The 14,553-nt window shown below is 37.5% G+C and overlaps 1 protein-coding gene across 1 annotated transcript; it reads right to left on the bottom strand.

Moving 5' to 3' along the window:
• Positions 1-7,730: 7,730 nt before the first annotated feature.
• Positions 7,731-8,285, bottom strand: LOC137959489 (uncharacterized). The gene is made up of 3 exons (XM_068806853.1): positions 8,021-8,285; positions 7,881-7,976; positions 7,731-7,837 (listed from the first exon to the last, which is right to left on the bottom strand). The coding sequence occupies exons 1-3, from the start codon at positions 8,283-8,285 to the stop codon at positions 7,731-7,733; spliced, it is 468 nt and encodes a 155-aa protein (XP_068662954.1).
• Between the last annotated feature and the right edge of the window lie 6,268 nt (positions 8,286-14,553).

The following is a 14,553-nucleotide window of genomic DNA, read 5'->3' on the forward strand; positions in this document are numbered from 1 at the left end:
AAATAAGGGTCTTGATTGAAGGGTTCAATCAAGCTCTCCACTTCTCAACTCGTGCAAGAATCTCTCTCTAGCCCAAAGTCTTTTTCTCTCTTTTCTCTTCTCTCCTCTCTATTCAAGCTCACTCTCTCTCTATGCTTTTTTTCTTCTCCCTCTCTCATCTTGCTCGAGGTTTTAATCATGGGATCCTAAATTCAAGAGTTCATAAAGAAGCTGATAATTTAGATAAAGAGGCCAAGCTATAGAAAGAATCTAGTAGCAATCTCTTGGGGAGATTGGTTGGTGTATTAGGAATTAAACGCCCTAATTCCAAACTAACGAGAGCAATGATAATAATCGCAGAAGAAAGGAAAAGTAAGCATGAAAATAACCAACAAGATTTATACATGTTCACCTCAAGGCGAAACTATGTCTTGTCTTCTGCCGCTACAGTAATCCACTATAAAGATGAAATAGTTTACAAGAGAAATCACACATATTTATAGATGTTTTCTCTAACCTCTCTTGGACTGCAACTCCAACTCCTCGGTGATAATATGATAAAACCCTAATAGTGGTGCCCCCTCAATTATAAAAAGAAAATTAGGGCAACTGCTTTACAAGAGTAAAATTTCCAAACTGCCCTTACTGAAATAGCAGGTACTGTATAGTGGATCGGGTGGGGGCTCTGCTCCCACATCTCTTGGAGGGGAGCGGTCCAACCCCCACGATGACCTTACTATGAAGGTTGATCCAAGTACCAACACAATGTAGGGCGTTGATTAGGCTCCACAACTTAATAGGTGTAAAAATCGTATACTAAGCTACTCGTGGCCAAAGAGAGTTGGAATTTCTTTTTATTTTTTCAGCTATTAGAGCGTAATAGTGGTGTTGAATTTATCAATGAAGTATTTCTCTTTTCCATAAATTCAACAAGTGGAATATTTCCCAAGCAAGGGTTCTTGGACGGTGACTACCACTAGGGGAACATCGAGAACATAAACTCTTTTGTCTCTGTGGTGTGTGCATGTCTACACTTATATTGAATTGCTTTTACACATGATATTTTGATTACATGAACAAATCATTTTTAACTTGAATAAATCAATTCAACCCCCCATGACCATCCAAAACATGGACAAGTCGTGCTATAAAGGATGACCAATCATCCCACTTGGATTGGTCGATTAGATGGAATCTCACCAGTTAGGGATGTTGAAGTAGTTTGAGTGGTATTTTATTTAGTTGTGAGAGTAAGTGGCATAAACTATAATTAGTGGTTAATTTAAGTGTTATGATTATTATGTATTGGGCATCCATGACCCACCTATATAAATAAAAAAGAGAGGGAGAGGAGCCAAAACTCATGCTCTTGATTAAACCCTAAAGTTTATCTCCTCAACTTGTGATCTTGCCTTTTCTTTGTCATCTTCTCTTCTCTTCTTCCTTCTTTCTTCTTATTTCTTCTTCTTCTTCTTCTAAAACCAAGTTTTCCATGGATCAAACCCTAAAATTTAACTTCGTATCGGAGCTGGAATTCTAGGGTTTAAAGTAAATTTTGTTGGAAGACACCTCAGGTGGCATTAAGTTAATAGACTTACCCATGTCAAGGAGGTGGCACCAAGGGTAATTAAGTGCTCTTCTCATAAGGACAGCACATGGGTATAATTATGTAAGATGTTGTATATCTACTTATGTCTTTTCCTTTTGATAGTTTGTAGCCCTAAGGGCATTGTAGTCATTGTAAACTTCCACCATAAACTATAAATAGAGGCTCAAGGTAAGGGGTAGATCATTGAAGTCTCCCCTCTTGTCTCAAATTCATCACTAGCCTTTCTCTCTTCTCCCAAGCTCTCTCGAGCTCCATCTCTCTCTAGTTGTCCTTCTCTTTCTCTCTTCTTCATCCTCTCCTCTCTCTCACCCTCTGCTCGAAGACCTTATCATGGGATCCTATATTCAACATGGAATCATACCATTGGGTTTAGGACCTCGATATTAAGGTGGTGATTAAGTAAGCTTTCATCAAGCTTCATGCATTGTTGTTGGTGAAGCAAGGGCAAGCAAGATAAGTATCTTTGGTGTTTCTACCCTTCATGAGATTTTTTTGATAATGTCTTGATCTTAGTAAGAGGATTAGTGATTATTTCTCCTCTGGATAAAGCATAAGTCTTTCATCTCATGCATGATAATGGCTTGTTCTCAATTTATTTTTCATGCAAGATGTGGTCGGAATGGCTTTGGTCTTTCAAGGTCGGACAACCGGGTATGCACTCACTATAGTGGACTAAACCATCTGGGGGATGCCTATTGGAAGCTTCATGGCAAACCAGACTAGGCACTGCCAACCAAGCCTCGGTTCAGAATGAGAAGAATGCTGCGCAATCCAAGTCACTACGAGGAAAGCATACTCTCACTGATGTTGATTATGAACACTCCCTGAGGATGAAAACTCTGATGGTATATCCACCATCTTTTCCAGATCTTTCAACTACTACTGTTGCCACCACTACTTTAGGTATGCTTGCTACCACTTCCTGCTCTTCATCATGGATCATCAAATCAAGGGCTTCTAAGCATCTTACTAGTAATTGGAGTCTATTACATTCCCTATCTCCATGTCTGACAAGTAAGTTTGTTACCAATATCGATGGATCCCAAACCAAAGTTCTTGGGAAGGGGTCCTTCCTATTACACCATCTCTTCCACTTGGGAAGGTTTCAGAGCTTTGGTTTGTGATTGAGAGCAATGGTTGGCAGAGAAGAATCTGCACTAGGAATTAACAAGTTTGATGGTATGGATTTTGCATTCTGGAGGATGTAGATCAAATATTATCTATACAATAAAAAACTGCACTCACCACTTTAGGATATGAAACCAGAAGGTATTGCTGAATTTATGGGAAAGAGAAAAACTTTATTAACTTTATGTAACCAGAGTACATGAACCCCTATTTATAATAGAGGATAGTAGTAGAGTCCAATTACAATTAAACTACCCTTGTCCCAATTAGACCCAAACTCTAACACTTAAAGATAAGTCCTAACATAATTAAATAACTCAACATAAATAGAAGACTAACATAAGTAAAACACCTTTAAACTAAAAACTCTTCTGTGTAACATTCTTGCATAATAATTTTGGCTCTATAGGACTTCTTATTGTGAGAGTCATGTGAGACTCTTCCATATTTGCTCTTCAACATGTATGAAAGATGACGAGTGCAATCTCATTGATAGACAGGTGTTGGGAGTAGTTCGGTTAATACTATTGAAGAATATTACTCATAATGTGGCATTGGATAAAACCACTACGGGGATGATGAAGATTTTGTCCGACATGTATGAGAAGCCTTCCACAAATAGTAAGGTACTTCTCATGAAAAAATTGTTCAATTTAAAGATTATAGAAAATAAATTAGTGGCAACGCATTGGAATGAGTTTAGCACAATTGTCAATCAATTGACCTTCGTTCATATTAAATTTGATGATGAGGTTTGTGCCTTAATTCTTTTGGCGTCTCTACCAAAGTGTTGGGAACCTATGAGGGTTGATGTTAGCAATTCGGTAGGCTAGGGGAAGTTGATCTTTAATGATGTTTGGGATACCATTCTTGCTGAGGAAGTTTGTAGAAAGGACTCCAAAGAATCATTGACATCTAATTCTACCCTAAATGTCGATACTAGGGTCAGGAACTTTGAGAGGAATTCCAACAAGGGCAATGGTAGAGGGAAGTCAAGGAATGGAAGAAACTAGTCCAAATTCGAAAGGAATGTGGAATGCTGGAATTATGGCAAGTCTAGTCACATAAAGAAGAACTGCAGAGAATCGAATAAGGATAACAAGAAAAATGATGCTTCAAATGCGGTTATTGATGAAGTACAAGATGCTTTACTCTTGTTGGTTGATGGCCCTATTGACTCTTGGGTGTTAGATTTAGGAACTTCTTTTCACACCATTGCTCAGCGTGAGATCATGGAGAATTATGTTGCTGGAGATCAAGGGAAGGTGTATCTTGCTGATGGAGAACTTTTGGGTATTGTTGGTATAGGTAATATCAGTTTGAGAGATCAAGGGAAGGTGTATCGTGCTGATGGAGAAATTTTGGGTATTGTTGGTATTGGTAATGTCAGTTTGAGGATGTCAATCGGGTCAGTGTGGAAATTTCACAAGGTGAGACATGTACCAAAACTTATGCATAATCTGATCTCAGTAGGGCAACTTGATGATGAAGGTTATAGAGTGACTTTTAATGGTATTTCCTGGAAAGTCACAAAAGGAGCCATGGTTGTTGCACGAGGAGTTAAAACTGGGACACTTTACATCACTTCCAGTTGCAGAGACACAATTGTTATTGTTGATGCTGTTACTGATTTTGATTTAGCATTATAGGCTTGGTCACATGAGTGAGAAGGGAATGAACATGTTTTAGTCCAAAGGGAAGCTACTAGGGTTGAAAACTGTAAACAACAGTTTGTGTGAAGGTTGTATTTTCGGCAAGTAGAAAAGGGTTAGCTTTTCTAATGCTAGAAAGGAGAAAAAGACAACAAAATTGGAGTTGGTTCACACAGATGTGTGGGGGCCTTCAAATGTTACTTTCCTCAAATGTTCTAACTACTATGTGACATTTGATGATGTCTTTGATACATTAAAGAGATGAAGAGCAATGGTCGAGAATGAGACAGATTTGAAGGTTAATGTCTGCAATCAGATAATGGGGGCGAATACATAGATGATGATTTCAAGCGGTATTGTGATGAAAATGCAATCAAGATGAAGAAGACCATTCGTAGAAAACCTTAACAAAATGGTGTTGCCAAGAGAGTGAACATGACCTTGAATGAGTGTGCTAGGAGCATGAGAATACATGCGGGATTGCCTAAGATGTTCTAGTCTGAGACTATTAGCACCACTACCTATTGATCAATAGAGGTCCCTCAACACCATTGGATTTCAAAATACCAGAAGAGGTTTTGGAGCGGGAAAGAGGTAAACCTTTCTTTCTTGAATGTTTTTGGTTGTGTTTCTTATATTCACATTGATTCTTCTTTTAAAAGTAAACTTGATGCGAAATCTAAGATATGTTCCTTTATTGGCTATGGTGGTACCGAGTTTGGTTATCACTTCTGGGATGACCGAAGTCGTAAGGTTATCAAGAGTAAGGATTTGATCTTCAATGAAGGTGCCCTTTATAAAGATAGGTTGAGAATAGATTCTAGGAGCACAAGTAATGAAGCTAAGAAGTCTGAAGTGATTCAGTTGAGATATCTTCCAATTATTGAGATTGAGAATATTTCTCAGGAAGACCAAGAAAACATACCCCCAGAAGTAAATCAGGACATTCCTATGAGTGAACTCAGGAGATTTGCTAGAACTAGCATGCCACCACAGAGATACTCCCCTGCATTGAATTATATTATGGTGATAGATAAAAGTGAAATAGAGAGTTATGAGAAAGTCGTGCAAGTTGATGAATCAATCAAGTTGGAGTTAGCCATGAGGGATGATATGGATTCACAATTATCCAATCAGACATGGCAGTTGATTGAGATACCAAAAGGGACAAAAGCCTTCCAAAAATAAATGGGTTTACTGAATCAAAGATGAACATGATGGCAACAAGCCGTACAAAGCAAGACCGGTTGTAAAGGGCTTTCAATAAAAAGAAGACATTGACTACATTTAGATTTCCTCTCCAGTAGTGAAATTGGCTACTATTAGAACAATGCTTGGACTAGTGGCAAATGAAGACTTGCACTTAGAGAAATTGGATGTAAAGACAACCTTTCTTCATGGTGATTTGGAGGAAGAAATTTACATGATGTAGCCACAATGTTTCAAAGCACAGGGAAAGGAGGTAATGATGTGTAAACTTCAAAAGAGCTTGTATGCTCTTAAATAGGCTCCAAGACAATGGTATAAAATTTTTGACACCTTTATGAGTAGTAATGGTTTATTGAGGAGCCATGTAGATCATTGCTATTATGTGAAGAACATTGATGACTTGTACTATCATTCTACTACTATATGTTGATGACAAGTTGATAGCAGGTGCTTGCAAACAGTAAATAGATAATTTGAAAGGGAGTTGTCCAAGAAGTTTGTAATGAAGGATTTGGGTGCTGCAAAATAAATCCTTGGGATGAGAATTACTAGGGATACTGATGACTTGAAATTGTCACAAGAAGAATATGTGAAAAGGTGTTGCGTAGATTCAACATGAATGAATCAAAACCAGTGAGTACTCCTTTGTGTAGTCACTTCAGGCTATCTAAGGAATAGTCACCTTCTACAGAGCAGGAGCGAGCTTACATGGCAAATGTGTCTTATGCTTATGATATTGATAGTCTTATGTATGTTATGGTGTGCACTATACTAGACATAGGTCATATAGTGGGAATAGTGATTAGATATATGAGTAATCCAGGTAAACAACATTGGGAAGTAAAAAAGTGGATTCTCTTGTATTTGATAGGCACTGCAGATTCAGCCTTATGTTTTAGAAAGTCAAACTTGAGATTATAGGGTTATGTAGATGCTGACATGGCTAGAGATATTGATGGTAGAAAGTGTACCACTAGATATATATACACATTGGGTGGTACAACAGTTAGTTGGGTCTCAAAGTTGTAGAAGATAATTGATTTCCACTACTGAGGCAGAATATGTTGCCATAACCGAAGCCAGTAAAGAGAAGGTATGGTTCCAGTATTTCTTGGAAGAATTAGTTCTCAAGCATGGAAAGAATGTGTTGTATTGTGATAGTCAGAGTGCTATTCATTTAGCAAAGAACCTTGTTCATCATGCAAGAACAAAGCACATACAGGTGCATTATCACTTCATTAGATTGAGGATGGAGTATTAACACTTGAGAAGATTCATGGGTGTAGCTGATATGTTGACAAAGACTATTACGATTGAGAAACTGAAGTTATGTGCAACTTCAGTTAGGCTTCTTGTTATGGTCCTGGGTTAAGTACTTGACTTTTTGCTACCTACCTGGCTGGTCTTTTGGGTAGTATTGGCTAGGTGCTTAACATTTGGTATCAGAACGGGCTCCCACGTTGCGCCTTTGAATCCCGAAGTACCCAAAGACCGGCCTGGTAGGTAGCGGAAAGCCAAGTACTTAACCCAGGACCATAACATTACACCCACCTTCATGAGCCGACGTCCACAGTGGCCCACATGCGATGGCCCACTCTAGCGACACTAGCCCGACCCACCTTTTGTGACCCTACCAGTAATTTTAATCCAACCTCTAGCGACACTGGCCCGAGCCACCTTTTTTTTGTTACCCTACCAGTAATTTTAATCCAGCCTCTAGCGACACTGGCCCGAGCCACCTTTTGTGACCCTACCAGTAATTTTAATCCAGCCTCTAGGTCACCCCCTCCACTAAGTTTGCTTACGCTGGGATTCGAACTTGCGACGTGGGCACCTGCTTTGATACCAATTTTTAAGCACCTAGCCAATACTACCCAAAAGACCGGCCTGATAGGTAGCGGAAAGCCAAGTACTTAACCTAGGACCATAACATTACACCCACCTGCACGAGTCGACGTCCACAATGGCTCACATGCGACAACCCACTCTAGCGACACTGGCCTAACCCACCTTTTGTGACCCTGCTAGTAATTTTAATTCAGCCTCTAGCGACACTGGCCCGACGCACCTTTTTTTGTGACCCTACCAGTAATTTTAATCTAGCCTCTACCGACATTGGCCCAACCCACCTTTTGTGACCCTACCAATAATTTTCATCCAGCCTCAAGGTCGCCCCCTCCACTAAGTTTGCTTATGCCGGGATTCGAACTTGCGACGTGGGCGCCCGCTCTAATACCAATTGTTAAGCACCTAGCCAATACTACCAAAAAGACCGGCCTGGTAGGTAGCGAAAAGCCAAGTACTTAACCCAGGACCATAACACTTCTCTTTGAGAATTGAGAAATTGTTGCCAGTATAGAGGAGATATTGATGGTGGATTAGTCTCCAATTGGGAGGTTCTTAAGTTGTGGAGCCTAATCAATGCCTTATACTGAGTCGGTACCCAGGTCATTCTGTTCTGGAAAGTCCATTCTCATAACAAAAGTAGTCTTCCATTTTGCTACACCTTTTTGTTGAGGGGTGTAGACACAAGTTGTTTGATGGATAATGCTATTCTCATGACAAAAATAGTCAAGATCATTGGAAATATATTCTTTGGCATTATTACACCTAAGTACTTTTATTTTCTTGCCAAATTGTGTTAAGTTGTGGAGCCTAATCAACGCCTTATGCTGAGTCGGTCCACAATATATTGATTGTTGTTTCATTCAGGGCAATTTGAGGATTTCACTCTTGTATTGCGGTTGCCCTAGTTTTCTCTTTGTAATTGGGATTATCATCAGAGAAGGATCTTGAGTTGCGGACCGAGAGAGGTTAGAGAACAACACATGTAAGTGTGTGTGATGTTGCTTGTAAACTATTTCATCTTCATAGTGGATTACTGCAGCGGTGGAAGACAGGATGTACTCTCACCTTGAGGTGAACCTATATAAATCTTGTGTATTTTTTTTGTACTTACTTTTTCTTCCTTTGCAATTATTATTATTGCACTTGTTAGTTTGGAATTAGGGTGTCTAATTCCTAACACTCTCAACCTTGAAGACATGATATTAACGGAGTCCTAAAAATAACACTCCCTCTTTTTTTGTACTCAAAAAGATATTAAAGAAACACATTTGAGTACCAAAATGTCACCTCAAAGGCCTTTTCATATATGATTTGAAAATTTACAAAAAAAAATGTATAAATTTGATTAAAATTAATGACAAGTGTAGTATAATTGAAGTACATGAGAGTCGAGAACAAAAGTGAGTCGAAAAGAAACTAGAAAGGCGGTGTAGGACAATTGATGAGGACCTCGAGCATACTCTTGAGCCTATATAGATTGGCTTGAATCTCTATTTGCCTGGTCTTTAGTTTCTCTTGTGTAGCAAGGATGACCACATGTGTAACTTGAACATCATCTATTGCATCCTCTAAAGCTGACAGCTGGTCCGTGGAAGAGGACGCTTCATCATTGGTCTGTCTCTTCTTTAATAACTCAAACTGGTCGTCTTGTGGCTCGAGGTTTATCTCATCCCCGGAGCCAATAATTTGAGGTGCTTCCTTTTAAACTATTTCCTTTTTCACCTATTGATCTCACCATTTGGTGAAGCCAAATTTCCCAGTCTTCGTCTTGTTAAGTTGTGGACCCTAAGTAATGCCTTATGATGAGTCAAAAGCCTAATCCATGATATATTGATTGCTTTTTCATTAAGGGTAGTTTGGGGATTTCACACTTGTGTTACTGTTGCCCTAGTTTTCTCTTTATATTAGGGGGCACCACTATTAGGGTTTATCATTCGAAGGAGCATCATCAGTTGTGACTGAGAGAGGTTAGAGAAAAACACGAATGTGTGTGATTTCTCTTGTAAACTACTTCATCTTCATAGTGAGTTACTACAACAGTGAAAGACATAACGTAGTCTCACTTGAGGTAAACCTGTATAAATCTCATTTTGTTTTTCGTGCTTATTTTTCCTTTTAATTTGATTATTATTTCTTTCGTTCATTTTGAATTAGGGTGTCTAATTTCTAACACATCTAACTGATCCACATCTTCCTCATAATGTCTATGCTCTCCTCGTCAGTGAGGCCAACTACACAACATCAAAGGATGGTTGTGATTTCTTGAGCAAACAAGACACCCTCCGCTTGTGTGCTGGTCACAATGTCTATCATCCATCTGGCCATAAAATATCCAAAATTTAATCTTACCTTATATGTGATGGCCCACACCCAAAAGATGTCAGTCTTGATCAAGTGGGAGAATGTCCCCTTCCTCAAATTGAGGACATGGGTGACGATTGCTATGATGACCTACTCCATAGTTCTATGATACTTTATCTCAACTTATAAGAACTCCCATATGTCTACTAGAACATTAATTGAATGGTGTCTTGTATGTTTTTTGGGAAGTCGTTGTGTAGGTTGACTGGCAAATTATCTTTGACACATCTCGTCATCCCCATGAAAGTGCCACCCAAGAGGTCATTCAGCTCTATGGATTGAACGAACACCATAGTATTCTTTACATACAATGTAATCCTCATTTTTTGTGTGTGGAAAGATCCTCTACCTCTAAATTCGGGTAGAAGACCTTTACCAACAAGGGGTAAATGACCTCCTCTCTCTCTGGGATTCCATGTAAGGGAGGTACATTTCCTCAGACTCCTCTATCTCCCTTCGACAAAACAACAAATCAAGTTTGTTTGACTTCTTCTGCATTTCTTCACACACATCAGGTTCCTTGGATGAAGTTTTCTTCTTTGCCATGACCTTGGTGCGAATCATCTTAATTTTTTTGTTTTAGTGGAGGTTGTGAAGAAAAGAGAGTTTTTTTTTTTGGATTTAGAGGTGGAATACCCCTAAAATTGAAATGGGAAAGAGGATGAAGGCTTTGGAGTGCTGAGAATGGCAAGGGTTCGGAGTTGGGAACGTTTTGAGATGAGAAATGAGGTAAATGGTCATTTAAAACTCTTCAACTTCTTATTTTGCATTGTGAATAATCAATTACCTTGTCTCAATTGATCAGTCAATTCGGATTACCTTGGTTTGGACCAAGTCTCTTTTGAAGTGATATCTTATTTCTATATGTTTTTTATCGAGAGTGGTGAATCGAGTTCTTACTTAGACTTACGGTGCTCATATTATCACAATGGACTGAAATTTCACTTTGCTCTAAGCCATAATCATCTAGTTGTTTCTTCCAAAGAAGTTGAGTACAACAACTTCCATAGGCTATGTATTCAGCTTCGACAATGGATAGTGCAACCAAATGTTGTTTCTAGGAAAACCAAAAGACAAGCATATTTCCAAGTAATTTGAAACTACCACTTGTACTCTTTATATCAATTTTGCAACCAACAAACTCTGCATTGAAGTAACCAATTAGATCAATGTCTAGAGAGTTTGAGTACCAAAGACCTAAGTTGGATGTCCCAAGTAGATAATGGAAAATTATTTTTGCTGCCACTAAGTGAGATTCCCTAGGATCGGATTGATATCTAGCACATAGGCATACCAAGAAAATTATATCCAGTCTACTGGCTATAAGGTAAGGTAGGGAACCTATCATGTTTCTGTAGAGTTTTGATCTATGACCCTATCAGAGTTGTTTGAGTCAAGCTTCAAGGACGACCTCATGGGTGTGCTAATTGACTTAAGATTTCTAATGTTGAATCTCTTAATCAATCCCTTAGGATATTTTGACTGATTTATGACTATGCCATTTTTGGTTTGCATTACTTGGAAGTCCAAGGAAGAATGTTAATTCACTTATTAAACTCATTGCAAACTCTTTCTTCATCATACTAGTAGATTCTTAAGATTAAGAGAGATTTGTATAACCAAATATGATATCATCCACATAAATTTGAATGAAAATCAAATTTTTATCATGTTTGGCTTCAATGACTTGTTGTAATTTGAGTACATTGAGCCTCTATTTATAATAGAGGAAACAATTAGAATCCAATTACAATTAAGCTACTCTAGTCCCAGTTACACCCAAAGTTAAACAATAAACGTAAGCCCTAGAATAATTTAACAATTGAACATAAAAAGACGACTAACATAACTAAAACACTTTTAACTGAGACTCTTATGTGAGACCTCATCCTGTGAGACTTCTATAAGACTACACCATATTAATTCTGGCATGTAAGACTCTTCCATATCTGTTCTTCAACACTCTTACCTCAAGCTAGAGTTTATAACTTCAACTTGTAAGGAAAAAGATTCTTGGTTTTCAATCTTCTTTTGTCATAGTTGCAAAATTCTTCATGTTTGGTTCTCCCCCCTTACTTAAATATTTTGTTCATAAAAAAATTACCACATGTGGAATAAAATACATCTTTCTTGTGCATCTTCTTCTTATTCTCCCCCTCAAACTGGGGATACAAAGGACAAAGACCCAACTTAGACAACACAGTGTGGAAGAAGAAAATCACTCCTTGTCATATAAAAAAAACTCCATACACTAGAAAAAATGGTCATAGTCTAAAATACACTTCACTCAATTTTAAATGCAGAAAAATGGCCCAACTTTAGGGCACAACAAAGAGATTACTCACTTTTAAGGTAGCTCAAACACAAATCACCTCTTGGGTGACAAACAATAGAATTGAATCAAGCTGGATTTTTGGCACACTCCTATACTTCTTAGGTAGTGGGTCTAGGCACCGCTCTGAAGTGATAAAAGCACAAGATGATAAACAAAAGAAATTCTAGAGAAAAACTACTTTAACTGGAAGGAGGTGACTCTGTAACGCTCATACTTCGACAATGACCTTTTTTTAAAAAAATTAGGGAGATTATAATGGTAGAACTTAATAAATTTGACCAAGTATAACATTTTTTGGTCAGCCATAATTTTTGGGAGTCAACTATGTGGACGATACACAACCAAGTGTAAAAAATGAAGCAAAAATTGAATGCAACATTGAAACAAGATATTGCATACCTTGAATGAGCACATCATGGAGTGATTAAGTCTAACCCAAACTCTCTAATTACAATAGATATTTTGCTAAAAAACTTAGATTTCTGGAGAAAAGGAAACTTGATTCACGTCAATGTATGGAGAGATATTAGGAGAAAAAATAGGAAAAAGGATTTCATTAGAACTGACCATTGGTACTTCTGATATTGACATCTCTAAAAATATAGCTCAAAATCATAAATGGTTATTTGATAAAAAAAACTAGACTCAAAGATATTTAAACAGATGCCTAATTTGACATAAAAATATTTTGTATTGAATATTTTATGACCTCTTTATTTTTTTAATTTTGTAACTTGATGGTTGCCGACTCCAATTCAAATATCTCCTTAAAAATAGATAAAATTGATATGACATTTTCTCCTTCTGAAACTAGACTTCGATTCCTTTCATTTGAGTATAACTTATCTTCATAAAATATTCTTCTTAGATTTTGGACTCTTTAATCTGGCCGAACTAAGTACTCTTTCGAGATCGATATTCATTCTGAAGAAGATGACCCTTCCTATAGTAAGTCGTTGAAGGCAAACACTTTAGTCATTAGTTGATGTTGAAACCAGTGCGCTAAAAGGTTCGAACCTTTTAGGAAAGCATCTGCACGGATCTTATACGAGGACTGGCCCGATCGATACAAACAAATATTCCAACAGTTGACAAATAAATAGCATGGATGAATCAGTTGCTAACAATTTTGTTCAATTAGATAAAGCAAAGATGTTTGGTAGAATTGTTTAAAGTTATATTCCACTCTTGACAGTCTTCAAAACATTTATGATATTTTTCAAGAGATGTATATGACAAAGCAAGATGATAATCACCATGAGTACTTTGCAATATTTTGAGGTCTCTTGCAAGAGTGAAAAGTTACACAATCATACTCTACTGGTATTGTTACTCTTGAAAGACAAAGAAAAGCACTGGTCTTTGCCATATGCCTTGCCAACTTAAATCTCTATCTTGAAGTTGTAAAAACTGAAGTACTTAGCTCTTCTATCAAACATTCTTTTAATGTTGTATACATTGCAATGCTCAGGATCCCACACAAAGAACCTACATCTCTATTAAAGCAATTGGAACATCCAACAATGTTCTTCCAAGGTAGGAGGAGTGGAAAATATAGGCGTGGAAGAGGAAGAAGAGGAAGATTTGGTAGTAGAGGCTGAGGAAGAGGTCACTTCATGCCCCTCTAAAGAGCAGGTGATTTTAGAAAAAGAGGACAAGGGAGAGAGAAAATTGAAGTTAAAAAAGTTTATAACATAGATTAAGGGGGATGTAAAGCTATGTTGAACATTGAAAAACAACATTATCTTGCATGCACAAATTAAGAGGGAGTACTATAAAACATGCATGATATGACCTATAGGGTCTATTTTTATTTAATATAGGCTAGGTTTTGTCATCACAAAAAAGGAGAGATTGTTGACTAAGATGGACTCGTGTCATGTATTTTTTATGATGACAAAACTTAAGCTATTGAACTAATATTTGAATTTATTCAAATGCATTTTTCTTCAAGAGACCTAAATTCAAGGTCAATGAGGAACAACCAGCAACATCGACACCAAGACCTCTTGCCAAATGAAGTGTCAAGTCATCTTGAAGAAGCACCTATGAAGAGAGCTTGACTTTGAAGAACTAGAGGTTGATTGAAGTAGAAAAATTTCAAGTCTACCTTTGTAATAGGATAGCCAATGAAATTCAAATCCAAAGGTATAAACGTGCATTGGAGCTTTAAGACATGCAATATCTTCTTAAACAATGTCTTATCCATGCATACAATCTTTAGAGGCTATAATATCCTCAAGAATGACCAAGAACATGCTAAGAAATCTTTTTTTTGCATACTAGCAATCGGTATGATCGATCTTCCTTTATCAGATTGATTGATCATTCCGAATGTAATAAGACAATTTTTTTATAAAATATGACCAGTAATCCTTTATAGGCATGATTGATCATATTGAATGTTGTTGGCCTAGATTTATAAAGTATGA

Source organism: Aristolochia californica, unplaced genomic scaffold (assembly GCF_029961685.1).
Source record: "Aristolochia californica isolate CCGP_79_NKW_82.1479 unplaced genomic scaffold, dmAriCali1.0.hap1 SCAF_3, whole genome shotgun sequence".
Taxonomy (NCBI): domain Eukaryota; kingdom Viridiplantae; phylum Streptophyta; class Magnoliopsida; order Piperales; family Aristolochiaceae; genus Aristolochia; species Aristolochia californica.